Genomic DNA, 27,325 nt, shown 5'->3' on the forward strand with positions numbered 1-27,325 from the left:
ACAGAATTCCTTGCAGCACATGCTGTAATGATGAGCATACTGACAAAGTGATAACTAAATAAGGTATAAGTCAAACTCATCTCCACAGATGCACTCCAGCTTCCCCTCGGACAAGGAAAGGAGAGCACATCTGTCCAGTTCAACATTCATTATGTGGCATCTTGAAGGTGCTTCACACCACTCATTACTTACAAACTGAAGATGTCACTAAGACTGATCATATCCACTGTAAGAAATGCTTAGTTTAGTACAATATGATGCTAAGTAGGCCCTCAAATGAGGTTCTTTTCAGGGGAGAGTGTGCCCAGCTGTCTGCACAGCACTTCAGCAGCAGCTCTGCAGGAGCAGGGACATTGACAGGAATGCTTTCCTGGATCTGGAACTGATAAAACCAGAGCCCTTCTGCTAGCCTGGGCACACTGCAGGGAGTGAGGAACATGCAGTCCTTGCTGGGATGCAAGGAAGGAGGAAGAAACTTTTTGAATTGTAAAGGAGGTTGGGTTCCCTGCTGACCAGGCACACAGTTTTGACACTGTCATGGTGCCACCACAAGGAAAGGCAGAATTAATAGCCACGAGAGCTAACAAAGTTTCCGTAGGCACCTGAATTGCACCAGAGTGCATGGAGGAGAGGACACTGCTGGGAGTTGTTATCTAGCTGATATGTAAAGGAGGGGGAAAAAAAAGGGAGGGGTGGGGGGCGGGGAAGGAGGGAAGGAGAAATTAAATTGGGGTGCAACACTAACAAGAATTAGCTGCAATGCTGGTGATGGCTGTGCTGTGTTAAGATCTGTTTCCTACCCACTCATAGTATTTGCCTGAAAAAACATGTTTTTTAAGCTTAGTCTTACCTGAAATGAATGCTGCTTCTTTCCGTTATCACTGTTGCTGGGATGTTGCTGGGAATTGAAATGGCTGCAGATACAGAACAGTGTAAAAACATGATGAGCTATGTAGCTTGGGAGCAATTGAGCAGCTGAATACTGCATTATTGAGAAATCATTCGCTACCTCTGGGTGTTAGTGAGAAACTGGAGAGTCCTAGACTGGCATTCAGGGCATAGCATAGGATGAATAAACATTACTGAGTGCTGAGTATTTACTAGTCATTCCAGCATGGAGCTTGAGCAGTTGTGTGTCATCCCACTGTGTCTTCCAGGGTTGGCAACACACACAAAAGGAATAGTGAATGCCAGGAGCCTTGTGGCAGAAGTTTTTCCTAAATAACCAAGATATCAATGAAATTAATGACATTTTGTATAAAGTGCATCAGGCAAAACAGCCATATTTCCAAGTGTCAATATGTGAGAACCATTTAAATATGTATCAGTAGTCCTAAGGGACTTGTAGATAGATACATGAAATTGTGATTTTTATGTGCATACCTTTCTATTGCCAAAATACTCCTGGCTTAGTATTTTATCTCTTATCTAGTTGAGATAGGAATCTTTTTAGAACAAGGGGCTCTGTATTTTGTAAAATATATGTATATCTCTGGCATTGTACAAATAATAAGCTGTAGATGCAAATGATCATTAATATTGCAAGTGTTAAGCTGGAAATTCTAATTTCTAGCTTCTTAGGTGATTGTAAGTACAAATATTTCTTGACTCAGCATGGTATCACAAAACATGGACCCTTCTCCCATGCTGAGTGATGGCTATTAAGTATATCCCAGACTCTGTAAATCTCAGGTTATGGAATTTGTCCCAGAATCTGCTTTTGCTATGGTATTGTGCTGCAGAAACTCGTTCTTATTTTTTAAAGCTAACACAAAATATCCACTCTATATGAGTTTGGAGTTGTACTTAAAATATGAGCCAAGTTCAACCTGATGCAGCGCTGCCTTGCTGAGCCCTGATCTAGTCTGAAACAATTTCTTTCAGAGGTGTGATTCTATTCATCTCAATGAGATTTTAAGTCAAAGCCTAAAGGAAGTATTTTTAGTAACAGTTTTAAAACCTTTTCATTGCTATTTGTTTAAATAAAATGTCTTTAATTTAGGAGTAAATACAGTAACCATGCCTATACCATATTTCCAAGCAGTTTCCCACCTCCTTGTAGATTTCAAAACTCATATTGTTTCCTACCTATGTAGCAAACCTGAGGACTTCGGTCTGTTTATACACAGCCAATTTAAAAAATCTTTGGCACAGAAGGAATTGGAAATATGGAGAGAACAGTAGTCACTGTAAACAAGCTAGGGATTACTCTGTGGTATTGGACTACTTAAGCTATTGGGGTTAAGATCTGGCTTTTCATTCTGTCCCAAAGATCATGTAAGGTTTCCCTAAAATAAATGATCCTGTGCAGACTGGAATTTGAATATTCAGGTTAAAATAACTGGGTTTTTAATTTAAGTTGAAGCAGTTACTGAATTTGCTGCTTGCTACACTAACTACGGTCAAAATTGAACATTTATTTATTCCATGTATATCATTACATGGGGTGTACAATGAACATTTATTAGTTCCACATCTCAGTAGGAGTGCACAGTGGCTCTTCAAAAAGGGAAAGCAGGTAGCAGGAATAGTAAGTTCAGTGATGGGAATCTCAAAGCCCCTTCTTTTGGCTTAAAGTTCATCTTGCAGGGAAGGACCATGGATATAGCTGGTCCACTGCACTGTACTGATGCAAGAGACTTGTATTTGACTTGACATACTGGGCAAGAGCTTAGAACAAAGCCAGAGTATTCCCCTCTAGAAAAACAAGTATTTAAAAAATCACCTCATTTCTTTCAGTTCATAAAAACCCCCAAACATTTCTCATTTATATCTCCATGTTTTTAATGGAAAATAAAGATGGTTTTTAAAATGAAAATGTTCTGTATTCACATGTGATCCTTAAAAAACACATGCTATTTTGAGCAGTGAATTGCAAGCCGGCCAGTGAAAGAAGCAGCAATATGTTCCTAGGAAATTTTCATTCCTCCCTCTGCTCTGCAGGGGAATGATACTTACATTAATTCTGACAAACAAGCATGAGCAGAGGAATTTAAACAGCTATAAGCTTTCTCTATTTCTAACTCCAAAGAATGAACTGTATTGAGGACTGCAGCAATGCATTCCTATTTCAGTGCCATGCTGCTGGGGGTCCAGAGCACTCATACAAGGCTTTGAAACCACTCCAGGAAGTCAGACTTCCAGTCAGACTTTCGGGCTTTTTTACAGGGCCTGAAAAAATATCCATAGTGTGTCCCCTTCCTCACTGCAGGTGTATCAGTAACATACCATGGACCTCTGGAAACATGTATCTGTGGATATGCATTAAACAGGGAATGTGGATGTGCAGAGACATTTCAGTTCTTTTCAGAAATCCCACCCCACTGAATAAATGGGACCTTTCCCAGGGAAATGCACTGGGGCCAGAATTTCTCTAGCAGCATTAGCTGAAGTTGTTTTCTCTAGAGCACATAGAGGGTGTGTAGAGGGAAGACTGCATTTCAGCATAGCAATAAAATGTCAGTGTGTTTAGATTCGTTGGTTAGTAACTCAGTATCTTTGTGGAGGATAAAAAATGAGCTCTGCAAGAAAGCACTCAACCTCTTCAAGACTGCACATTGTATTCCAGGTACAACTTCACTGTCAACATCCTACCTGGATATTAGCCAATGATTAATACTCCACTCAAATGGGGGTTTTGTCACTTTTAGGAAGGGTTGTAAATCAACATGTGCTCTGAATATGCAACAGTTCCTATAATTTTCAAGTGATTAATACAGGCATTTGACCAGGAGAAGTTTCAAGCATCAAAGAGTTAAAACTACATTTCAGTAGAACTTCAGAGAACACTCTCATCTCTGCCTCATTCCTTGTCGGCTCATTCAGAAAAACTGATGTTACATTGTACATTAACATTTTTAAGTGTCATCTACATGAAAAATTTTAGTTATTTCCTTTTTTAAAATTGTACTTAGTGAAACTTTCATGTATACAGACAAAATGGGCAACCATAGGAAGATACTTAAAACTTGCTCCTTTTGGTAGACCATGGGACTCGCTGGCCACCTGGCACTTACTGACTAGATATGTTTCCTGATGTAAAGAAACTGGCTAGGTGATTATGTAGTGTCACCAGCTAAGTATGGCAAGACCGGAGGCTCACCGATTTCTCTTTAAAATGCAAAAAGCATTAAAACGCTGAACGGCTGCCGTTCCTTTGTGCTGCTGGCACGGAGGCAGGGGAGCCTGTTCACTGGGGCAGCTCTGCCACCTGCAGCTCAGCGCCGGCAGGACCGCACCGCCTGCACCGACCGCAGAACAGCCTTCCTTACCGCAAACGCAAAAAACCTCGTGGAGGAAAGAGGCTTCGCTGAGGAGGGTAATCGCTAATTAAATTAGGAAAAGAATATATTAGCTTATGGTATGCAAAAGGTAAAAGAGAGCTTTCACATCGGTCTTTCTTGCTAATCTTCACTGCTTCCAGAATGAGCATCCGTTCTCAGAATAGAATAAAAACCCAGCATTAGAACAAAAATCATAAGGCTAAAACTATTCGTGGTGTGACTGGACTGATCTCAGAGCTGAATATGACCCCTCACTGATGAAGGCCAGTTTGGGCTCTGCTGATAACTGAGGTATTACAGGAAATTTTGTGCGGATCCATATTCTCAGAACCCTTTAACTCCTGTCAGCAGTGCTGCCGGTATCTCCTTGTATAACTCCCTTCTTGAAACACACAGTTTTTTGAAACCTGTAAATGCTAGTCTTGTCCTCCAAAAAAATCATTAAAAAATAAATCTAATTCTTCAGATGTGTTTTACTAACACCAAAAAAAGAAAGAAAACCAGCCCCCAAACGTGCTTTATTATGTTCCCTATTTTCACTTCCCCGAGCCCCAAGGATATGGCTTTACCATTTTGTCAAGTTGGATCCAAGCCCTGTAATTGATGAATTGTCCATAGGGTACACATGGAACTCTAGGAAAGTCATTGCCAGTCTGTATAGCACCAAAACGTGTGCACGGGTCCCAGTGTGTACTGGGCACCCACAAACACAGGCTGCTCATGCCAATGATCTCTCAGTGTGAAGCGCTGTGTTCATCCCTAGTGCTGGCTCCACCTCACTGCTCTGACAGTGGAACAGCAGTGCTTCTGAGTAATGGTCAGACATCTTTACTATGAGGTCAGATAACATGGCTAGAAACTAATTCTGATAATGCTGGGTTGTTAAGCGTCATGTTCTTTCAGTAGGTTTTAGCCCTGCAAAGGGAAAGTATATAATCTATTATGATACACATTGTTCCAAATATGTTTTAAAAGCTAAAACAAACAAAATTTTTCTTTGTACTTTAGGCTTTGTTCAATTGTGCACACAATTAGGACACATTCTAGTGCCTGAAACATCCACATGGAGTTTTGTGTCCTTCTGGGACAGCAAGAGTGATCTGGTGGATCAGATCCAGCATCATCTAGGGCATCATCACCTAGTTCTAGACACATATGTGCATGCATCTGAATCCCACCTCTAGTGTTGCCTAAGCGTGGAACTTGGAAATATCTGTCTTGTCAGGCATTGCCATAAAGGGTTCTGCATTCCTAGGAATGTAGAAATTATTTCTGTAATCATACATCGTCACCGCACTAAATCCTTGAAGTCTTTAGGCTATTTTCCTGGGTGACTGATTTCAAGCTGTGAAGAAACTGCTTGTAGGAGAGATTGGTTTTGTTGGTGTTCCAAATATTATTAATATAGTACTATAGTAAAAACTTGTACATTTTGGTATTATCCAGTGCTTGAAACAATGTTAAAATGGATGTTTTGAAGAAATCTCACAGAGGGAGACGAGATGATCTGTGGGGAACAGACAGTTTAAGCCTCAGGCTTCTTCTATATGCCAATGAATGCAGGAATATGAAATATTTCATTAGCTTTGTTTTAAGAACTCACTCTCTCAACCAAGCTTGCCAGTTACCTGCTCACCATGGTTAAAGACAGCAGGCGGTTTGGCCAACCAAGCTTTTAAATGCATCTTGTCCCCACATTTTTGATCTGGCTTTTTTGAAAAAACCAAGCTACTGATTGTCACTGGCAAGTTCCTTGGACCTAAGATAATTGGAGCAGAATCATTTCCTCTTTCAAGGATTTGGGTTTGAGTAACTTTAGATTTCAAGTAGGTCTCAGAGGTCACCGAAGAAGACTGTGAAATTTGCTATCAATCATTTTTAATCCAGTGTATTTTACACTTATGCCCAATTCACATGAGCTAGATGCATTTAAAACTATAGAGTGCAATGCCCTCCTATTACTCGGGTATCCAAAGCTGACCTTACAATTTTCAGAGTTTAGAGGAAGAAAAACCAGAAGAGGAATTCGTGTGAGTGGATACAGCTCCCAGGTATCCAGAAGATGAGACTTCCCACATCCTAGAGTAGGGCCCTCCATGCCCATACTTTTTTCTCTATGCATGTGAGATCAGTCAAGCATTTCTACATTTTGGGTCTGTATTCCATTTTAATCTTGTGTATGAAGTGAAAGAGATTATATATAGGATTAGCAGTCAAGATATCCACAGGCTGCAGGGACAGCATAAGTTCTCAGTGCACATTATGGTTAGAGCACAATAGCAAACATCTTTGCCAAGATGATAAAGAAGAAACATTCTCTTTGTTGCCAATAATAAATATCTAGGGAGGAGTAAGTATGTCATGAATAAAGTGTCCCTGAGGAAATGTTGGAAGAACATACATATATATTTATGTATTTTTAGTCCCAGCAGCAGTAGAGCTATATGAGTCTAGTGCTCTGCCCAGGGTAATTAGTTTGTTCAGAATTATCACAAGTATCTTTTTCATGCTTGCTGCCATCAGCTCAGAATGAGAAAATTTAGGCAGCCATACCAGAAACCCAGACTTCTGAGAGCCAAAACAATGGTGTCCATTATGATCATTAATCTCTTTCTCTCTCTCACACACACACAGACACACAAAACCTGAGCAAGGACCTGCAGGCTTCAGAATAAATTGAATATGAACTCAAAATACAACACCTCTTTCACAGCATGAACTGGATCCTGTATATATTTTAGGACCTGATGATCTTAATTTTTAATAGAATATTGAACTAGATGAAAATCCAAGCCCGAAGTGCACTATCTGATAGCAGCTTTCTGTCTATTCGATTATCTTGTAGATATTTATTTACCAAAAATATGTTAAAAGTATGTAAGAAAAAAGTCAATGAGGCAACTGCAGATTCAATTTCTGCAGTTGGAAAAAATAATTTCTCATACTGAAGCTCTTCATTCTCCCTGCTGCTTTATGTTATCTCTGTTTTAACTGCTGTTAATGAAAGGCTCATCAAACAGCAGTGCCAATACACAGTAATATTTAAATGCTGAATTAGTCTCAGTCCTCATGGCAGCTCCTTTCAGCTATTTTCCCTGCATACTTTGCATCTCCATTTATATGAATGAGAGAGGGGTGCAGGTGGGGTGAATGGAGCATTGCTCAGCTCTGCAGCCCAGAGAGAAGAATTTGTCTCCTGTCTTACATATTTGTCAAAGAATGAAGGGAAAACATCTCCTGCTGAAGTAAATCCTAGGTGGGCCTTCAGCAAAGCTTTCTAAAATTAAGTAAATAATTCAAAAAAATACTTTGCTTAAGTTACGCCTTTCTTGAATTGCCATTCTAGCTTCTAATAATTTGATCAACTTGTTGCCCTACTTCTGTTGGTAAAAAAAGCCAAACCTGCCCCTGCTTCTAAATGCAGTTCTGCTTTGAAAAGTGACTAAAAATGGCACACAGGCTCCATGTTTATTCTCTGACAGCTACTTCCTTATCATATGTGCTCAGTTTGCAAGTAAGGAACCTTTTCCTCCTATGTGCTAGCCCTGCAAATTTCAGGTAGAACTTACAGGTCAACCTGGATTGTTTCTCCTTGTTTAGGATGCCTAAAAACCAAGGGTCCAGCAAGCAAGAGTAAGCCCTCAGTTACACGTGTGCAATTTTGTAGCCTTCAATGGCTTTGAGTGAGGTTTAAATGACTGGAAATGATTCTGTGGTTATAAACAGGAGAAAATAGAAAGCAGTTCAGTGCTCCTTATGCTGGATCTGCTGTGAGGATTAACAGGAGTAAAAAGCAGTGAACAGTGATTTTAATTATTAAGTTAACGGATAGAAAATATATAAGACTATTTTTAAAAAGGTGTTTGAAATTCCATGTTTTCAGAAATCTATATCTTATATATTCAGCATTCAAGCAGATGAGAAAAATAAAATGGTTCCTTTTTTCTCATATATGTCATTCATATGATAGGAAGAGTGTGTATAGTCCTCATATAACAAAAAAAGCCCCAAATTACCTTGATTATTTTGAATGCAATATCAAAATAAAAGATCATTTATAAGAAGTTCTCATTGTGGTATGCAGCAGGTCAGAAGAACACATTTTGCTGTATGGGAATGATAATCTACTATGGGAATTTTATTATTTATTAATTAATCTTTGCATCTTTGGCAATCAAGCATGAACATTTTCTAGTCTTCTGAAATCTCTGTGCCCTGGAAGGCTAGAGCTGAAGGTTATCTGATATATCCAAAAAATACATAGGATAATAAATGATGAGCAAAAGTTTTCCCAATTCAGAGTTTTGATCTTGCAATCCCAGTGCAGATTAACCTGAACTGTAGAAGACATGCTCTGTTAGCAAGAGTAAAAAAAAATCCAAAAATATAATTTCCAGGTGTGTAAATACTGATCAATGGAGGCTTTGCTTGGATGACATTGTTCTATTCTGATTTTTTCTTCCAGTTGTGTGTAATACTGGAGCCAATGCAGGAACTGATGTCAAGACATAAAACTTACAATCTAAGTCCTCGAGACTGCTTGAAGACTTGCTTATTTCAAAAATGGCAGAGAATGGTGGCCCCACCAGGTATGTTTCACTTCCAATATTCTGCTTACTTTATAGTTAAATTAATAGAGAAGCAACAGGAAAGTTTACTTATAAAGGAAAGTAATAAAAATTAACACTGCTCCCAAAGCAAGCCTGAAAATTATTCTGATATTTTATGATTTCAGTCTGACACTACTGATTTATAGATGTGCACACTGAGATGGTTTCACTATGACTAGGATATAATTTAGTACAAAAATATGTGTAGATGGAATGCAAAATGCCTACTGGCTCCATTAGAATTCATCGTTTATGTAATCCTGTTTCCTGCTGTGACTCTGAAATTACAGCTACAATTCATAATTAATTGTCTTTGAGACTAATATCAAGTTATTTACAGGCCTGGACCTAATCTCCTTCCTCTTATACCTCAAAATAATAATTCTCTCTTTTTTCTGATTATAAAGGTTCATATAACTAATAGTGTTCACACTGGTGCCCAGGCCAAATTTTGAGAAGAACAATTGCCCCTCTGTGCTTTGCCAATTTAAGCAAAGCTGTGTAACTGTCCTGATTTGGTCTGGGTTTTGAAGGCTTGCAGGGCAATGGAATTAGCAATTAGTGTTTGTGGGTTTTCTTGGGAGCAGCAGTTTTAAAGGTGAAGCCCACACAGGATGTAGGAGGGTGGTTGCTTGTGTGCCACATTGATGGCAGCTGTAGGGTAGAAAGCTCCTTTAGCCTTTCGCTGGGTCATTTGAGGCTGTACCCTGCATCACAGTAAGACCTGGATTTTTGTTTAGCACCATTTCTTGCTGTATGACCTTCAGCAAGTTCCACAGTCACTTTGACCATAATGATCCTTATCATGATACTCCCATCAGTAAAATGCTTTTGAGTACCTTTATAGACAATGCTGGGACAGTAAGCTTTGTTAATCCATCATAAAAAATTGAAAGCAAATTCCATTGGTTTGGGTCCAAATATCATTCTACGGTTTGTATGTTAAATCTAACACAACTACTACTATTAAACTTAGCAATTTAAAACTAGATAAACAGTATTTCAGCACTTCTGCTTATGGATCATTTTAGTTCACACTTTACAGTATCTGCCATTTGCTTTCCTTCTTACCATTTTATTGCAGCAGAACCCACAAGACAACCAACAACCAAACGGAGGAAAAGGAAAAACTCTACCAGCAGCACTTCTAACAGTAGTGCTGGGAACAATGCAAATAGTACCAACAGCAAGAAAAAGTCAGCTGCTGCAAACCTGAGTCTATCAAGTCAGGTACCTGTAAGTCTCACTTTCCTTTTAGGCCTGAATCACTTCCGGTGCTTTAATTCTTTCCATACATTGTAAAGAAGGTGCATTCTTGAGCCAAAACTATCACAAGCAAAAGGCAATCTTGCACACTGTGCTGTGGAAACTGGGGAATTAGTGGAGAGGTGTGAAGAAGCTGTTCTGCAGTGCAGCTTTAATGAAGGACCCTCAAACAGAAGCATCCTGAGGATCAGATATGATTTTTTAAAGGCCTGGGCCAGTTCCCCTTTATGTCAGGGGGAGTTCCTCCACTAGTGGTGGGACTCAGATTAGGCCTTGTGTTTTTAGACATAACATGAGCCTTGGAGACTTCCATCTGCCAGGTCCTAAGCGAGGATGTGTCCCAGTGGTGCAGGACAGCTGTCCCTAGGAAGCTGCTGGTCTCTCTGCGTTAGTACCTTACCTCTAATTGGTGCCGGGTTCAGATGCTGAACAGGAACAGGTTATGAATTAACTTACCTGCAGAGGTTATATCTTTGTCCAGCCACTCCACTTGCAGAGGGTAGATCCCCTGGAATGTGACTCTCAGCTTATCCACCCTTCTAGCTGTAACTGTTGACATCCTAATTGTATAGGGAGACACCAAGTCATTTCCAGAGTAGCAACTGTATCAGCACTTTAATAATGTCACATTTACTACCTTAGTCACAATATGGGGGTAATCAGACCCCAAATTGTGACAAAGTGTGCCTTAGTCAATAAGGAGATAGCTTATGCATTTTAAAGCTCGGGAAATTAATTTGATATTATAGGAACCATAAAGTCATATCCTGGGAATAACATGCAAGGATTTTTATTGGTTTTCTGATCAGCAGATAGGAAGGGGCTAGGTCTCCTCTGAAACCTGACAAAGAATATAGGCCTTTTGTTAGCACAAAGCAGACACTTTCTAGGAAGCTTGAATATCCAGATAAAAAAAAAAGAGTAGACTAACACCAGTGAAATGAAATGAAGATTTTTGTTTAGTAACCGATTTAGCAATCCACTGGTTTACAGCGTTGGGCTTCAGTACATTAAACTCATATTTCCTCCTTGTCATATTAAAATTTTCACATGGCTCAAATCCCCAGAGTCAGATTCTTTACCTAATATAGGCATCTCTGTGTTTTTCTGGCAGCGGAAAGCAGTCAGAAGGCTGACTACCTGATCTCCTGGTGGCAGGCACCACTCTGCCCCACTGATGGTGTCTGCCAGAAAAACCTTTGGATCAATATTCAACCATATTTAAGAAAAAACAGCAATGAAGTGTAAAACTGAACAACTAGCTAGTTCCATGCTGCCTCCAACTTTAAAAGACAGTAGAATCACCTTCTGTCAGCTACACCCTGCTCAGAGTTCTGCATGATCAGAATCTGACCCCCTGCCTCTCTTCAGCCTGCTCCTTCCTGGAGAGAGGACTTTTGTTGGCTTCAGTAGTAGCCATGTGTACTTGGATGTTTGAGTGTGATTGAGCCCTCTGATAGTTCCCTGTCACTCCCACTGATATTGAAAGTGACTTCAGGTACTGAAAGGCTACTCCTGACAGATGAAGTAGTCAAGGCTGCTCTTCCTGATGCAGGTGATAGTTGAGAATCTGAGACATATTGGTGAAGTTTATTATGGTATGAGGGATGGATTTTTAGCCTTCATTTACTTTGAGGATGTTGCATACTCAATGTTTTTCAATATTCTTTGATTTCTGTACCAGATTAACAAAATGGTCCAAACTCTTTTGTATTGAGGATAAGGTTCCATTTTTAGGACACTTTTCCTTTCCATCTGCAAAGGGGAAAATGTTTAGCTGTTCGATTTGACATACTAACAGCTCTTCCCATCTTCCCCACAGCAAAGATAGCAAACCAGATGGAATTGATGGTTTGGCCACTCTGTAGAGTAGACAGAACTCAAAATAATTTTAGCAGGAGGATATTTTGGTGTAAAACTATTCAACACTTTTCAGTTTAATAAAGAGATGTTACCCCACGCTTCTTCAAAATTATGCATTCTTTGAAGTCGACCTTGTTGCCATTGCTTTCTGAAGATAGCTGCAGGTAGCAGTAACTTGCTTTCTGTTTCTTTCCCATAACTGTACCTTAAAGTGTATCATTTGGTAGTTAACGTTTGGTTTCCCTTACATGCAATAGAAGACAAGAGATCCTTGAACACAATTTGGCAGTTTTCAATTCACTAAAATATTCATTTGGCCATACAGCTTTCTGTGAATGGGACTTTTCTGCTCAGTAGAAAAAAAGCCCCACCCTACTGAAATCATTCCCTTTTAGTGTTAAAAGCATTTCCCCTCTCCTTATTAGAGAAGAGGAACGGAATCACTCATCTTCTATCCAGATGAGTCACATAGCCAGAGCTAGTTTCAGTTCCATTTTTCTCATCCTTCTCTCTGGAGAGCCCTGAAAAATATCAGACCTGGATTAGTAGGAAGTCCTGTATTCCAACTTTCTCTTTTTCTCCAATGATTTCTTCCCTGACAGCAAAGTCAGTCTCTCCACCATAATCACATCTAATTTCCTGTCTCTTTTAAGCTTCTGTGTTGTTTTAACTTTGGTAGTAAATTAATCCTGGTTAAACAGTGTTTTCTTAGCCTCTGTTCTATGTGATGTTTCTTGGTTTAGGACATAGTAATTATTCTGGTTTACCCATACATTAATGCTGCATACACTCTGGCAAATGTGTGAACTTACCATACACCTCATCCACACTTCTCACTCATACTCATACCATTAACTTCTGTTTCTATAATGAGGTCTTCATGCCTGGAGAGGCAAATGTCCCATGTTCAGATTAGTGTCCAGAAAACAGCTGAAATACCATCAGCTATGGCAAAGCTTGAATCTTCACAGTGTTGTCATGTTCCCCACAGCCCCTTCCAGCTCTTCACATAAATACACTGGGCTGAGGAAACCTTGATTAATGAGGGAATGGTACTGGTCACATAGACATTCTTCTAGTAGTAGGAGGAGAAGGTTGTGCCATTTCCTCTACCTGCATTATTTTCTGATCAGTTCTCCAGGCAGGGACAGTGCAGACAATACAGAGCCAAATCCAGAAAGTGAAATGACAGGATTATGTTTCCATGCATGGGTCAGGTTGGCACTGAGCCCTGAAGCTCAGCTGGTGAAGCCTAAACAATCAGTATCATTTGTGCTCCTTGTGTTGCCTTACATTTATTAGCACTTCCACAGTGCTAGCACATTCTGATACATCTCTAATGACAATCCATAAAAGCATCTGAAGGGTCTCTGTTACTGGGTGGGTAGCTTCCCTCTCATCAGTAATTTGAAAAGGTTCACTTTCAGTCCGTCCTCTAAACTATTGTTTATACTTTCTCAACTGTGGTAAATAAAATACAAAGCTTTGTCCTTTTGACAGTCTCTTGCACTCTATTGCCCCCATTTTCTCTTACAATGGTAGGATAAACAGTGGTTTCTGGGATTCTGTTAGTTCTCAAATTGCAGACCTTCAGTATCTCTTGTCAGCATCACTCTTCTGGCCCAAGTCCCTTGTTTAATACCTGTTCTATGTATTACATATCTCCTACATTTTTCCCACATTCTTAACACAAGTGCAATTAGCCAAGACGCCCCATGATTGCACCACACAGCTCATGCTTAGGTTGGTCCATTGCTTATCTGGTGATGCTTTTGACCCAAATCCTGTGGGTGCTGAGGCAACACACCGTAGTGTGCTGGAAGTAGAACTTAGTGCTGCTAAAGTCAGTCCAATAGCACAAATACAAAAAGATTTTTCTTACCAGAAGTTTTCTTCTCTCAGGCTCTCATGGGTGCAGGCTCAGTACTGCCAGTGCTTCCCATAAATGCATTGATTGGCTTTAGTGCATAAAGAAAATGGACAGGACAGGGACCCAGAAGCAGTAGTCCACTCAGCTGCCTTAGTCTCAGCAGATGCCAGTAATTTAAACTTGCATTTGTTCATGTTCTCAATCACATCTGATCTTCGAAAGGCCCACTGGGCAGAAACTGGAGTTACCAATTTCTACTTTCCTCTAGACGAAGAGGAAAGATGGGCAAGAGTCCTTCTGCAAGGTTCATAGAAAAGCTGCTTTCTAATGTTAGCCTTCCTATGATAGTAAAGAAATTAGTTATCTAATTTGGGTGTGTAATTGTCTTGCCACTTACACAGTACTAATAATTTCCTCTAGTATTTGAAGCGAGCTGCAATATTTTCCCAAGTCTTTTCTCAGTTTTCAAGCCTTCTTACTGGCTGAAATCATATTCCTTGGCATTTTTCATACTCCTTGTTTCAAATACAACTTCCTTGCAAACCCAAACCCTTGTACTGTAGAGCAGTGATTTGTATACTGTGATCTGTGGATTACAGGAATAAGCATGGTCATCAGAAGGTGTCCATACAGCTGTTTTCACTTAAATATCACTCTCTGTTAAGTTTAATAAAAAAAGGGCACATCGATCCATTTTCATATATTTGAAACTTGGTAGCAATCCACAACTCTCACAAACTCTTAAGAACCATTGCTCTATGCTGCTCCCAGTCATTACCACAGAAATTAATAGGTGGATTTTGCTTTCATTTACTAATGAAGATCTCATTGAGTGTATGCTGTAACCATGAACCCAGCAAAATATCATGTGTTGGAAAGAATAAAGCATCACTACATGCTACTGAGTAAATCAAACATTCTTTGTTACATCCAGAGTCTTAAGTAGAACCTCCTTGCACTCTTTAAGCAAGTTGCATACCTAAGTAATCTCTCTTTCTCTTTGTAGTTCTCTGTAAGCTCCTCAGAAACTAAATGTATAAATAACCCTGCTAATGTGGAAGGGAGCAATACAATCTCTTACGTGTTTCAGAAACGGGGGAGGTTTAGGTGGTTTGTAATGGATGTTGTAGAACCAGAGCTACAGTTCCAGGGCCAGAGATTAGTGTCAGAAATTACCCCATGTCTCAGAACTGTGCAATTCAGAATCTGAGATTTAGTAGTAAGGAGATGAGAGAGAATAAATTTGTTTCCAGTTTTAGGAAACTTTAGGAAAACCATTCCAAACAAGGTCAGAATGTCAAGTTAACAGTGAGGATTATGATGAGATGTGAAAGATTTTTCTCTAGAAAGTGTTTACTCTGAAACCTAATTAAAATGTCAGTTCTGTTTCTAAAGATCATTTCAATTCCAACATCAGTCTGATGTTTTTCTCATGGAAACAGTGACCATTATGGGTGTGGGCAGCAGTGGGGCTCTCAGTCATTAATAATTTTTGTGCCAAGGAGCTAAAAAGCCAAATATTAAAATAATTACCATTAACACAATTCTATAAGAAGAATAGAAGGAGGAGGAACCCTTCTTCTTTTGACTTAGCACTTAGAGGTATGCTAGCTGCTAAAACCAGTGCAACTTTCAGTTCTTGGAGTATGAGATGTGCTTGAATGATACAGTTGAGAGTGCCGGGCGTGCTTAATTATCTTAGGCTTGTGAAGAGCTGTTTGTCTACTTCTGGGGACTGTGACAACAGAGCTACAAACTGATCACTGTAACACACTTACTGAGGCTACATATTAACAGTAGCAAAGATGGCAGGCTTAGGGATGGGGAATTTTACATGGCCCACCAGATATTTTTACCTCCAAACTTCACTAAGACATTGTTTAGACATAGAATGATCCCAATTTAAAAAGTGTAGTTACTTGACTGGGCAGGGCAGAGCTAAATTTTGAGGCTTGGTATAAAAAAAAGATGAAGCCTAGAAATGACCAGTCTGTTAAATAGAAGTGCTTGCATTTGAGTGTTGTGTGAAGTGATCTCTGTGTATAGTTTATATGTATCAATTTAAGTTTGGATGGCAACTAGGGTTATTACAGGATGAAAGGTATGATATACATGAAAGCTGCTTTTGTGGTTATATTATAAAAGAATACATTTCTATCACATAATGTAAAACAACCACTGCTTTATTTACAGTGCTTCACTTCAACCATATTTTACTATCATGAGACATTCCTTGACCAAAAATGTTGTTTCTAATCACAGAGTAAATAATAAGATTGAGTGACTACAGTCTAAATCTTTTTTAAACTAATTTAGTCAAATATGTGCTACCATAACTAGGCCATAGCAGTGTGTGCTGCCATGCAAGAGACTAGGGTTTAATTCTTGGATTCTGCTTCTCACTCCATGAGCAGGAGCTAGGAGCACTCCAGAGCTGCAGCCTCAACCCTGGGAGGGATGGAGCCTTGTGTCATTCAACAGCAGTGACCCCCACTGGCCAATTTAAGGAGAAGCATTGAGGGGCTCTAAAAGGAGTCACTTCCAGTCCTCCTCAGAGGTTGGTGGTCATTGCACGGGATCTAGTGAGTGGAGGTTCAATGGGGTGCACTTGGTGGGGTCTTCAGCTTTCAGTCTGAGGAGCAGAATCCTCTGGGGAGGAAACAGCATGTGCGCTTCCTGAGACACTATTTTTGCCTGCTATAACTATAAGTGGCAAGATTGTCAAGAATTTTTTTTCAGATGTCCTGTAACTAATGCTGTGATATCTATCTTTTAAATAGAATGAGGGAAAACCCACTAACCTCAATATAACTGTAGTTCAATTCCCAGAAAGAGAGAGAGAGAGACTCAATAGCATGGAGGGAAATAAAAGTTCAAACTGTTCTCTCAGTGGGAGTCATTATATGAAAGGAATAATATTTGAAATGAACCTGAGAAATTAGAGGTGGAAATACTTGCAAAATTATTGAACATCTTCCCACTGATGCACAAATGTTTCCTGCCACAGATTGAGATTTTTTCCCGGCCTAGTGTTAGGTGACCTGAGCAGCAAAACTAGCACTGTTCCAGTGGGGTCATTAATCCTCAGCCTGCCATTAGCAGGAACGGGAATATTGTCTTAGCAGTGGGGATTACATTTTTGTTTACTTAATGCCATCTTAGTACCCTATTACATCTCCTCAGATTGGCCTAAAGTGATTGTCGTCCTTTCAGCACTTGCAGATGTTAAGCATATTTTCCCCTCCCAATCATTTGGTGGATGTAATACATACTTAATTCTTTCACGTGGCCTCCCCAGCCAGCTGTTGTAGCCCCATACTGATTTTTGAGGCACTTGTCTAAGTCTCATCTGAGTCGCTGACCTCTTGCTGGTATGGCAACAGAGAGAACTTGAGGCCTGTCCTCAAGAATGCTGAAGTAAAAGGAACTGTTGCCACCTCGGTCTGTGATTCTGTGTTCCAGCCACTGTGGTCCTTTTTGCCTGCCATGTAACACTGCACACTCACACCCAACTTGCCGTCCTCTGCCAGGTCTCTTTTGTCATTAATGCTCTCGCAACACAATGGGATCAGGTCTGGTTCAGCAGTGCACACTATATACTGCCTGTTGTTCACAGGGATGGGGTAAATTAGAATAAACTTTTGCTTAGGAACACCTTTGTCTTTTGAACTTCTGTGTCGCAAAGCTGTGTGAGAGTTTTATTTAACTAAATATTTTATGGATATATGGAGTAACAAAACAGACAAAGAGAAGAAGAAATAATGTAACAATTTCCATATACTCACAAATTTTTTACAAAGCACAGGCTGAAAATGTGACACAAACATTCTTCTGTAGCATGCCAGCCTTTGCTGAGGGATATCAAGAAATAGTGTAAACACTTGCAGGCAATAATTTGTATTGTTTTGTGCTGAAGGAAGTAGATATCTGATTAAAAAGAAACCTTATTAAATGCAAATATTTGTCTTCTATTTTCCTTTTTACATTCATAAGGAGGAACAGATCCTTTAAAAAACGAATCTGTTGTTCACTAGGATTCTTGGAAGGGCTTGTTAAATCAGCAGGAACAAAGCTAGACATCTGGAATTACTGCATTTCTACCAAGCACTACCTGATGCCCTGACACCTGAGCTGCATGAAAAGATGCATTCCACATATTTCTTTAGCTGTTAGCACAGCAGCCTAATTCTCCCTTGAACAGAGAGAACAAGAGAGCTCTCTGGCTTTGCACCTTTGCTTTCCAATTCAAGTTTGCACCTTTCTATCCCATGCTGCTTAGGTTTTTTGCAGCAAATCTGTGATGCACTGGAGTACAGTGGGCGGTTTACTTGTTTTCATGGAAGGACAATTTGTACTTAAAGCAGTGATTAGATGAATTCTTTCTTTCTTGCATGCTTTAGTTTCTGATGAGTACTAGCTTCATCAGTGTAATTATAATTAGCACTCTTCATCTTGCTTTTACGGTACCAGCTGGACAGATTGGTCCTCTTACTGCACAGATTGGCGGCAGGGTTGCCTACATGGAGTTAGGTGACAGGCACCATGAAATAACAGATGGTAAATTCAGGGCTTGTTGGCAATCAGCAGGTTTTTGCTAATGACTTAATTAGCTATGCAAATTGTCAAATCAGTGTGAACATTGTTTTTATCGAAAACTTTACCTAAATTAATTACCATAATTAAGTAGCAGAATGTCAAGTATATTGGATGCGTAAAAGGGCTTGGCTGGCTATGGATAAGAGAGTTACCATCTTTATTAGAGTGCTGTGCTCCATATTTGAGAAGTCTGAGGATAAGAAATGTGGTTTCTTTCAAACTACTTTTAAAATACGCATATCACCAAGTTCCAACTGAGATACACCCTGGTGCTTTTCCAAAGAAAATGGCTCAGGAAGGATTTACTGGATAAAGGCTAAATATTTCAAGGAGAAGTTTAAAGGCAGTTTCATAGCCTGTTATTTGCTTAAAATCAGGCACATTTTTTCAGCCTAACTGCTTTTCAGTTCTGGGGTTTCTGAGATCCAGAGCCATGAGCATGCATCTATAGAGATGTGTTGAAGTTTTTAATTAAATTAGAAATAAAGTGTAAGCCTCTCTCCTTGTTCCTACTATGTGGGAACTTTTAACTCTGTTGTTCAAATGTCACAAAGTTAAGAGATGCAAATTCTCTAACATAATATTTTAAGTTGATTTTTTCTCTCTCAAGGTTTCCATATAACAAATATTGGGTGCTGTTCACAGGATGTGATGGTGGTAGGAGAACCAACCCTGATGGGAGGCGAATTTGGGGATGAAGACGAAAGGCTTATCACTAGATTAGAGAATACACAGTATGATGCAGCAAATGGCATGGATGATGAAGAAGATTTCAACAATTCACCTGCACTGGGAAATAACAGCCCATGGAACAGCAAACCTCCTGCTAACCAGGAGACTAAATCTGAAAACCCCACACCACAAGCTTCCCAATAGGTTATTCTAGCAGCAATGCCCACTGCAATATACTTCAGTGGGTTATTAATTACTGTTTCACAGCATTCTTCAAAATAAAATTTAAAATAAACACCTTTCAAATGATACAGTATCTATTTCTAAACTAAAGCTATCCAATTTCTTTTCGTTAGGGAAAACTCTTGTATAAGCTTCCATATACATTCCTTGGAAGTGTTCTCATACAACTAGATACTGGCACTGACCTCAATTAAAATAAGTGAAAACTAAACAGCATCTCATGGCAAATTTCTGACAGTGCATTTTATTGCAAGGGGTTGTTTTTTTCCTCATCAAACAATGGCCATATTTTAACAAGTCATCAGTGCTCAGGATCTCATTAACGTAACTATGTAAAACTTTTTACAATTGTAATATATTTTCTGCTTTTCAACTTGCACCTGAAATTTCTTGTTTCAGAAAAAGATCAGCTTTTAAGGAAAAGTAATTTAAAGTACTTTTGTTCGTTCTTTAACTTTTCTTTCATCAGTTAATCATTTAAAGGATCCAGCATTTTTAATTTACATTTAGCTGATGCCAGTAGATACTCTATCCATCATTTAATAAAAATACTGAAACAAGAAATGTCTTTTTTTCATCAAAGACATGAGAAATATTTTTATGTGGAAAAAGACACCCAGTCCTATGAGAGTTTATGCTTTGTAAAATTGCTGTTGATCCAGATATTTTAAAGCCATGTAATCCATTAACTTTGTGGGCAGCTTAATAAATCTAAAACTTTTGTGTTTTTTATTATTGTATCTGAGTTGGCTTTGTTGTTATTTCTTTTCATAGTATATTTCTTGTATAATATTTTTGTAAAGCCCTCATTTTTTGTTTTACTTTTTTGTTTTGTTTTGTTTTGTTTTATATTCCGGTGTATTTATGTGAAACTTTATAAAAGAAACTAATTTTTTTCATTTACATATTAATATGTTCAACTCATCATGTAAAGACACAGTGAGTCAGTGTGTTATATAATACAACTGTATTTTATGTATGCTTTGCCAATAAGTGTGCCAATAAACTGTGTTAACAAATGTGCTCTTATACAGTGCATTTACAGTTCCTTGCATGCAAAACACACACCCGTGTTCAGCATCATGCACCAGGGATTTCTGGAATTAGTGTTTCACTGAATTGCAGTCTTTTTCCAGCTAAAGGGAAGGTTTATGGTTAGGTGTGAATCACTTGCAGCTCAGTTTGGTTTGATGCTCTTTTTCTAACAATAACGATGTGCAGCACCACAGGTGAGTAACAGCAATGAGAGCCAAGTGTGAGGGAGTGCAGGGCGTCCAGCCAGAGCACCTCCATCCTGAACTTTGTATCCCTTGCTGTCCAGGGCCAGGGCTTATCAGAGCAGGGATTTCCACTCTGCCAAATTAAGTCTGATAGTTTTATGATGAGTCCTTCAATTGAGGATGAGAGGGTTTTAAAAATCCTCCTTCTTTCATTGCTTTGCTATCATACCAATTGTTCACAGGTGCCAGCGAAAGCCCTGGAGTGGTGCAGCCACTCTGAGCACATCCCAGCCTGCAAAGCCCCATAGCTGAGCCAGAGGACAGAGGCACACTCCCACATCCCGAGGCACCTGGGAAGCCCTGCAAGGTGCACCCTGTGAGTGGCAAACACAGGAAGAACTGTCGGCAGAGAGATGCTGAATCTACACCATCCTGCCTTTTGTGCAGGGGAGTGATGTTTTGTTCTTCCCTGAAACTCGACTTTCAATACTGCTGACATGATAAGAGCAGTTAAAGAGCTCCTAGGTTTTTTCTGAGTGGCTGTATGTATACCCAGAAGCCAGTCTAGGGAAACGTGTCTCCTAAGCATATATACATACTTTTTTAATAATGCTTTTGCTGGATGTGATTCCACCAAACAGTTTTGAAACCACCATTGCAGAAGGAATACAAGGCAAAGGACCCTGTGTGGCCATTTGGTTCTTGGTGAGAGGCAGCTCTCTCCCTTCCCCAGGAACCAGCCTTGGGCCCATGGTCCTGAAAGCAAAGTCCTTGTTCAGTGAATTTTGGCATCTGTGGTACTCCTTGCCTAAAAGGAAGATAGCCCAAAAGACACGCCACACTCTAGAGCACAAAGGATATCTACTACAGAATTTAAAACTAGCTAAATAAAAAATGTGGATAGCCATGCTGCTCCTTTGTATGTAGGAAATTGTAGTTTTATCATTCAGTGACTATATCAGCCCTGATTTTTCCATGTAAATAATTAAATTCACAACGTATTCCATTAAGGGATCTCTGGCTTCTACATAACCACTATAACATTACAATTATACACTGTAATTCTAATGTTCAGAAACACTAATCATTCATATTACATCTCCACAAGCACACTCTAAAAGGTGTTCCTTATTATTAATCTTTCAAGACTGGCATTACTATTTCAATTTTTAAAAGATTTATGATGTCATATTACTCCTGTTGTTTCAGTAAATAAACACAGGAATGCTTGAAAAATGAGCAACAGACTCCTTAGAGTGCTGTCCTTGAATTAATCTTGAAGGACACTTTTTCCATATCTCCTCAAAACCCTCATCTACAAGCTATCAATCCACCCTATTGTGGTTAGGGTGAATAACAGACACAGCTAGCTGATTTTATTTATTCACTTATTTATTAGTAAAAGAAATGCCCAAAATGGGCCAGCTTGAGGAAGTGGTTGAGATGGACAGCAGCTGGACACACAGTCTCCTCACTGCTGTGTCCTTCACCCCACATCCCAAGCTGCTGCGCGGGCTCTTCGTACCATGTTTGAAATGACATGGTGAGCTCATCAAGATGGAGCCTGTGATCCGATTTCTCTTCCCAAGTGCTTATGCCCTGTCCTCAGGAACTCTCCCCACAGGTTGAGGATTAAAGCACATCGACCACAATCCATCGATAATGGATTTCATGGCTTTCAATTGGGGGCTGTCATTAACTGACACTGCAGCTTCCATGTGCTCCTGGAACAGAGCAGTGGGAAAGGTGAATAAGCACTACAGGTGAGTTCAAGCAACAGGTTTGGAAGAGATAAGGTTGCAGCCTAAAGAATGAAAACTTGAAACCAATAGTTAATTTAACTGTAATCTAATCTCACCACCTACCAGAACATTGTATCTCTCTTAGAATTTGGAAGGAAATAATGTTTTTGGCACTTCCCCCTGGGGAGCTCTGACGCTATTAAAAGGAGGAAGGAAACTTATCTCATGATGTTGAAATACTTTCAAAAAGAAAGCTCTTGTTTGTTTTAGTTAAATGAAGGGAAATACTGGCCCTGAGAAGTGCCCTTGCAAATCAGAGGGAGGAAATTCCAGGACTTTACTTGGAAAAGCTGAATCATATAATTAGTAAAGTGACCAAATACGAACACTGATAACCAAGCTGGTTGATGTTACAAAGACCTTAAACCATGCAAGAGTCATAAGCACTGGTGGGTTTTGATTGTTCGTTGAATTGTTTTGTTTGGGGATTTTTTTTTTTTTTTTTTTTTTTTTTGTATTTGTTCAGCAAAGTCCATTTCTCAGTGAACTTTCAACCCCCGTGAATCACCAGCTGGTCTCGCTGGCTGCACCTTGTGAGAATATTTCAGTTCCTAGAGCTCCTTCTTTCTCTCTTTCTTTTCACAACAAACAAAAAGAAGCAGTATTTACCACTTTGTAGTCTTTTCAGGAAGCGGGTTTTCTCAGGTTTCATCATCCTTGCATTGATATGTATGGGTGTGATAATGGTAGGATAATTAAATCTGGAAGGGACCTTGGGAGGTATAACTAGTATTTGCATTCTTTCAGCATCACAGACCTCTGTGAAAGTCGTGACTAATTTTTAACCTTGGTCCTGGAGAAGTTACTGCTCTCAAACGTTTGGGAAGTGTAACCGGCTTGCGTCCTTGGGGAACAGAGCAAAAGCGCCCCGTACCTGAGAGCTGGGGATGCCAAGGATGATCAGCCCTGAAGTGTGCAGGAAGACACAGGGATTAGAGGGGGAGGAAACCACCAAAGGGAAAGGGAAAATACTGAACACTACTGGGTGTTCTCCAACACCAGGGTGGAGAGAGGCTCCCTACCCAGCCATGGCTGCAAAACACCATTAAAGGAGTCTAAATGATAGAACAGACTAAATTTTGCAATTTCACAGCCTCCATGAAAATCCCATTTTAGCACAGACAGGATGAAAGAGAAAACATAAATGATTGATATTGAAGGAAACCCAGTTTGTGTCTAATATATCCTGGAGAAACTGCTAATGGAAATTGAATAGTCCTGAAAATATTTCCTGAGACTGCAACTCTGATCAAGTAGCCCTATGGTGATGTATTGCATGTCCAAATTAAAGCTGCCCTGGGGCACACGTAACCCCAGCAGCTGGTTTTACTGTGCAGGACTGGATGATTTGTATGTTTTTTCTAGCTTTTTGACAGCATATTTTTATACAAGGCTAAGGCCTGAATCTTCTACTATGTAAGAGGAGCTACTGAATATTTAACATCCCATAGAACTGATGTTACTCCAGCATGTCATTATGTTCTATTAGGAAGCCTGGTGGTACCCCAGCATTGCAGAATGGCAGGCGGTACCTTTAGATAGCGAGACACTTGTGCAAGCCTCTAAATTTATTGCCCATACTCATACATTTCTTGAGAAAATATGAATTTCCACTGAATGCTCACAGTATTAAAATCTAATTTACCACGTTATTTTGACAGCAACTAGTATCAGTTCTTTAAAGGGGAGAGGCTTTATTAGGAACAGTGATGGAGCAATCTAACTGTAAAAGCATTTCTTCCACGACCCTGTGAATCACTTCTGAAATAAAAGAACTTTATCCTTCACATCAAGAAATAATTTTTAATGGGTCTATGGGCAGTCTTAATTCATAAGCACATTTTAAAACACCATTATGCATTAAAGATGACATCAGGAAATAATTCACTTGTGCATACAGAGTCAAAAACTTTACAAAAAGCATCCACCTACAACAGAGCACAAACACTCCAGCTCCCCAAGAAATTCCCAGTTCTGTTTCCATCAGTTTTACAGGGATCAGGATGAGATTGATTAGCTTTATTTTGAATAAGATACTGAATCCATCCCTGATAATTCAGGTTACAGGTTACTGCACATTAGCAAGGGAATGTGCTTTAGCTGAACCAGATAAATGCACACTCAGTGTGCCTCCATGCCTGTTAGACAACCAAATTCAGGATCCTTTAGGTCAGTGCTCATGCCTGGAGTCCGAATTTCTTCAGGTTCATTTCTTTTTTTACTGTATGCGGTTGTGGGGATTTTATGAGGGTGGGGATTTTTAATTTGGGAATATTTGGGGTCTTCTTTCTTTTTTCTTCAATCTGTACAGTGCCCTGTAAGTACTTCTCAGATGTCCAAGATCATATCAGTTGGAAGGTGACATGCAGAGCACTTGTTAGAGTGTGTGTAGCAGTATTTTATACTATGTTAAAAGAAGCTCCGCCTGATCTCTGGAGATCCTCAAGTTGTGTATCACCGCAGTTTAATTAATAGCTCTGTCTCAACAACTCTGAATTCATCTGAGATGCTATGTATAACTTTGTACTGAACAGCTATAATGTATAAGGTCAGCATCTCCTTTGTAATGCATTAGGAGACGTTTTAGCAAATGCTTGATATAAAGAAGGCATTTAACACTCCTTATCGCATTCAGCTGTGACTCTCATTTCATCACATGAAGTTTCATCCTCCCTGAGTAATCTCTTGGGGGGTCTGAGTATTGGAAAAGCTTTTAAGAGCTGGTGTTTGGTGCTTTCAGATGCTGGAGGTTTTCTTCCATTCTATTTTCTTCCATCTCTCTTTGATAGCTTATGAAAATTTATTTGTCATTTTGCACAAACTTTTTAACTTTCCATCTTCTTCTGGCCATGTGCAGAACAGAACACAGGACTCGCATGTGCTCCACACAGACAAACCCATCAAAACCAAGGTGGGTTGCTCCTGGCTTGCCAAGAGAGATCAAATTCAGCAGACAGAAGGTGTGAAATTTAGGAACTGTGATCGATACCGGGCTTGTGTCTGTCTTTGACTGCAAACTCCATTCAGAAAGGGAATTTTCAGCTGTTTTCTTTGAAATCTCCCCTCCGGGTTAAACTCGTGTTCCAAAGGATGATAACAAAGGGTGAACTACTGAGACAGCTATCATTTCGTTTGAGTTTTTCAGCAGCTCTATGTCTGTGTCTGTGCTTAGACCACCAGCTCCTCCAATGTGAATCAGGTGGGAAGTGCTGCAGGAGCTGGGCTTATTGCTAAGGTGTCCCTGGACAGCAATCAAGAACCTTTATTGTGGTTCCTGAGCTCTGCAGCAGTAATGCAATTTCATTTTTGCATATTGCAGCTATCTTCTCTGCTGATCTTTGTGTCAACAGGGAGGGGAACTTCAGGTTGTCTTTGTTTGTTTTGCTGCTATTTCAGCCTAAAAGCAAAAAAAAATATAACCTGTATCAGCCTTCTTTCTTCCAGAAAGTATTATTTTTAAATATACCCTTTTTTTATAGAAGTCAGGGCTTCCCTGTGAAGGGTCTAACTCAAATTTCACGCAGCAGGATTTCGCTTTACTGTAGATGCTGGTTGCATTCCTGAGAGGGAGGAAAGAAATACTAATGGCCAGGTTATAATGAGAGGCTGAACGGTGGCACTCCCCAGGGAGGCAACATTTTTGAGCTCAAGACCATGTAATAGTGGGATATGGGCTTTTAAAATGGAAAGGGAGTTGTCGAGTCCTATGATTTTTCTGTGAGACCCACAGCATGGCCAGTTCTCAAGTAGGGAGGGGAACTGCTGGGGAAGGAAGGAGTGGTCTGTATAATAATTGCCTTCAAACAGTCTGAGGCTTCTGAAAGTGGCAATCTACAAGACAGCAGTTTCCAAGAAAAGCCCATATACAGGGGAAGAAAACTGCAATCAGTAATGAAGGAAACCTTCTAGCAATGGACCTCATGCAGGCACTTCCATGTACCAGGATGGGCACATAGCTGCAAGGTCAAGACTCAAAGGGAAAAATGGAAAATTGATCTTATTTAATACGTTTTTAATTTTATTCATTTGTTTTATTTTTTAATCATCTGTGACCATTCAGTTCAGTGCCAAAAACTTCTGATTTCTTAACTGCAACAACCTCCTTTAGCTGATTAACAGGTAGATTAATTTGAAATAACCTTTGAGGTAGAAGAAAAACACAGGGACAGCCCTACCTTAAAACCAGCAGAGTCATTTTGTCACACTAAAAGCCTGGCTGCAGCCATCTACCTGCACCTGACCCTCCATCTGAGTATCCTACAGTCTCCTCCAGACCAGCGCCTTCCTTAGGGAAAGGTTTCTGGCAATTTGACTGTCACTGCAAAATGTCTGCCTACATGACTGCAGGCTGTTGTGAAATATTCAGAATAGATGTACAGAAATAATGATTTCTCAAAATCATGATTTTTAATTTTTTTTTTGTTGTTCAACCAAAACCTTTTTGTTTGGTTAGAATGCATTTTTTTCTTTTTGTTCCTTCTAGGCATTGAAATTTTAAGTTGTACTTCAATAATTTTCTTTCCAAATGTGATTTTCATGAAACTACAAGCACCACAAATGTTTTCAGTTTAAAACAGACAGTTAAAATTTTTGGAGCTGGAAGTAAAATATCAAATACAAGCACCTCTGAACTTGCCAGGGGTGGGCTGATGAGGTTCCCTTCTCAAGGCTCCTGACTAAGCCACAACGCTTAAGAATGAATTACACAGATTGCATCCTGCCCAGCTCTCTACAGAAATATGCTTGTAAACGTTGCAGAGAGGTAGTTTGAAGGACATTTGAATGATATAGAACGATATAGATCACCCAAAGCATCAGTTATTCCATCTTTCTCCTCTCCTTCCTTCCTCAATTCCCTTCAATATTTGAAAATAGACTAATCCAGGAGAGTTGCAATAAA

At 39.6% G+C, this 27,325-nt stretch overlaps 1 protein-coding gene across 10 annotated transcripts in view; it reads left to right on the top strand.

Annotated features, from left to right (window-relative positions):
- LDB2 (LIM domain binding 2) overlaps positions 1-20,422 on the top strand; it is a 264,065-nt gene extending 243,643 nt beyond the window's left edge. For 3 of the 10 annotated variants that reach the window (XM_069014372.1, XM_069014367.1, XM_069014373.1), the window contains 3 exons: positions 8,749-8,872; positions 9,978-10,129; positions 19,134-20,422. In XM_069014372.1, coding sequence (XP_068870473.1) covers positions 8,749-8,872; positions 9,978-10,129; positions 19,134-19,364 — 507 coding nt within the window. In that variant the 3' untranslated portion in view covers positions 19,365-20,422. Of the gene's footprint in view, positions 1-8,748; positions 8,873-9,977; positions 10,130-16,306; positions 16,450-19,098 lie in introns of all 10 variants that reach the window. The other 7 variants (XM_069014374.1, XM_069014377.1, XM_069014376.1 and 4 more) reach the window with 7 other exon arrangements.
- The last annotated feature ends 6,903 nt before the right edge of the window (positions 20,423-27,325 follow it).

Source organism: Aphelocoma coerulescens, chromosome 4, assembly GCF_041296385.1.
Source record: "Aphelocoma coerulescens isolate FSJ_1873_10779 chromosome 4, UR_Acoe_1.0, whole genome shotgun sequence".
NCBI lineage: Eukaryota > Metazoa > Chordata > Aves > Passeriformes > Corvidae > Aphelocoma > Aphelocoma coerulescens.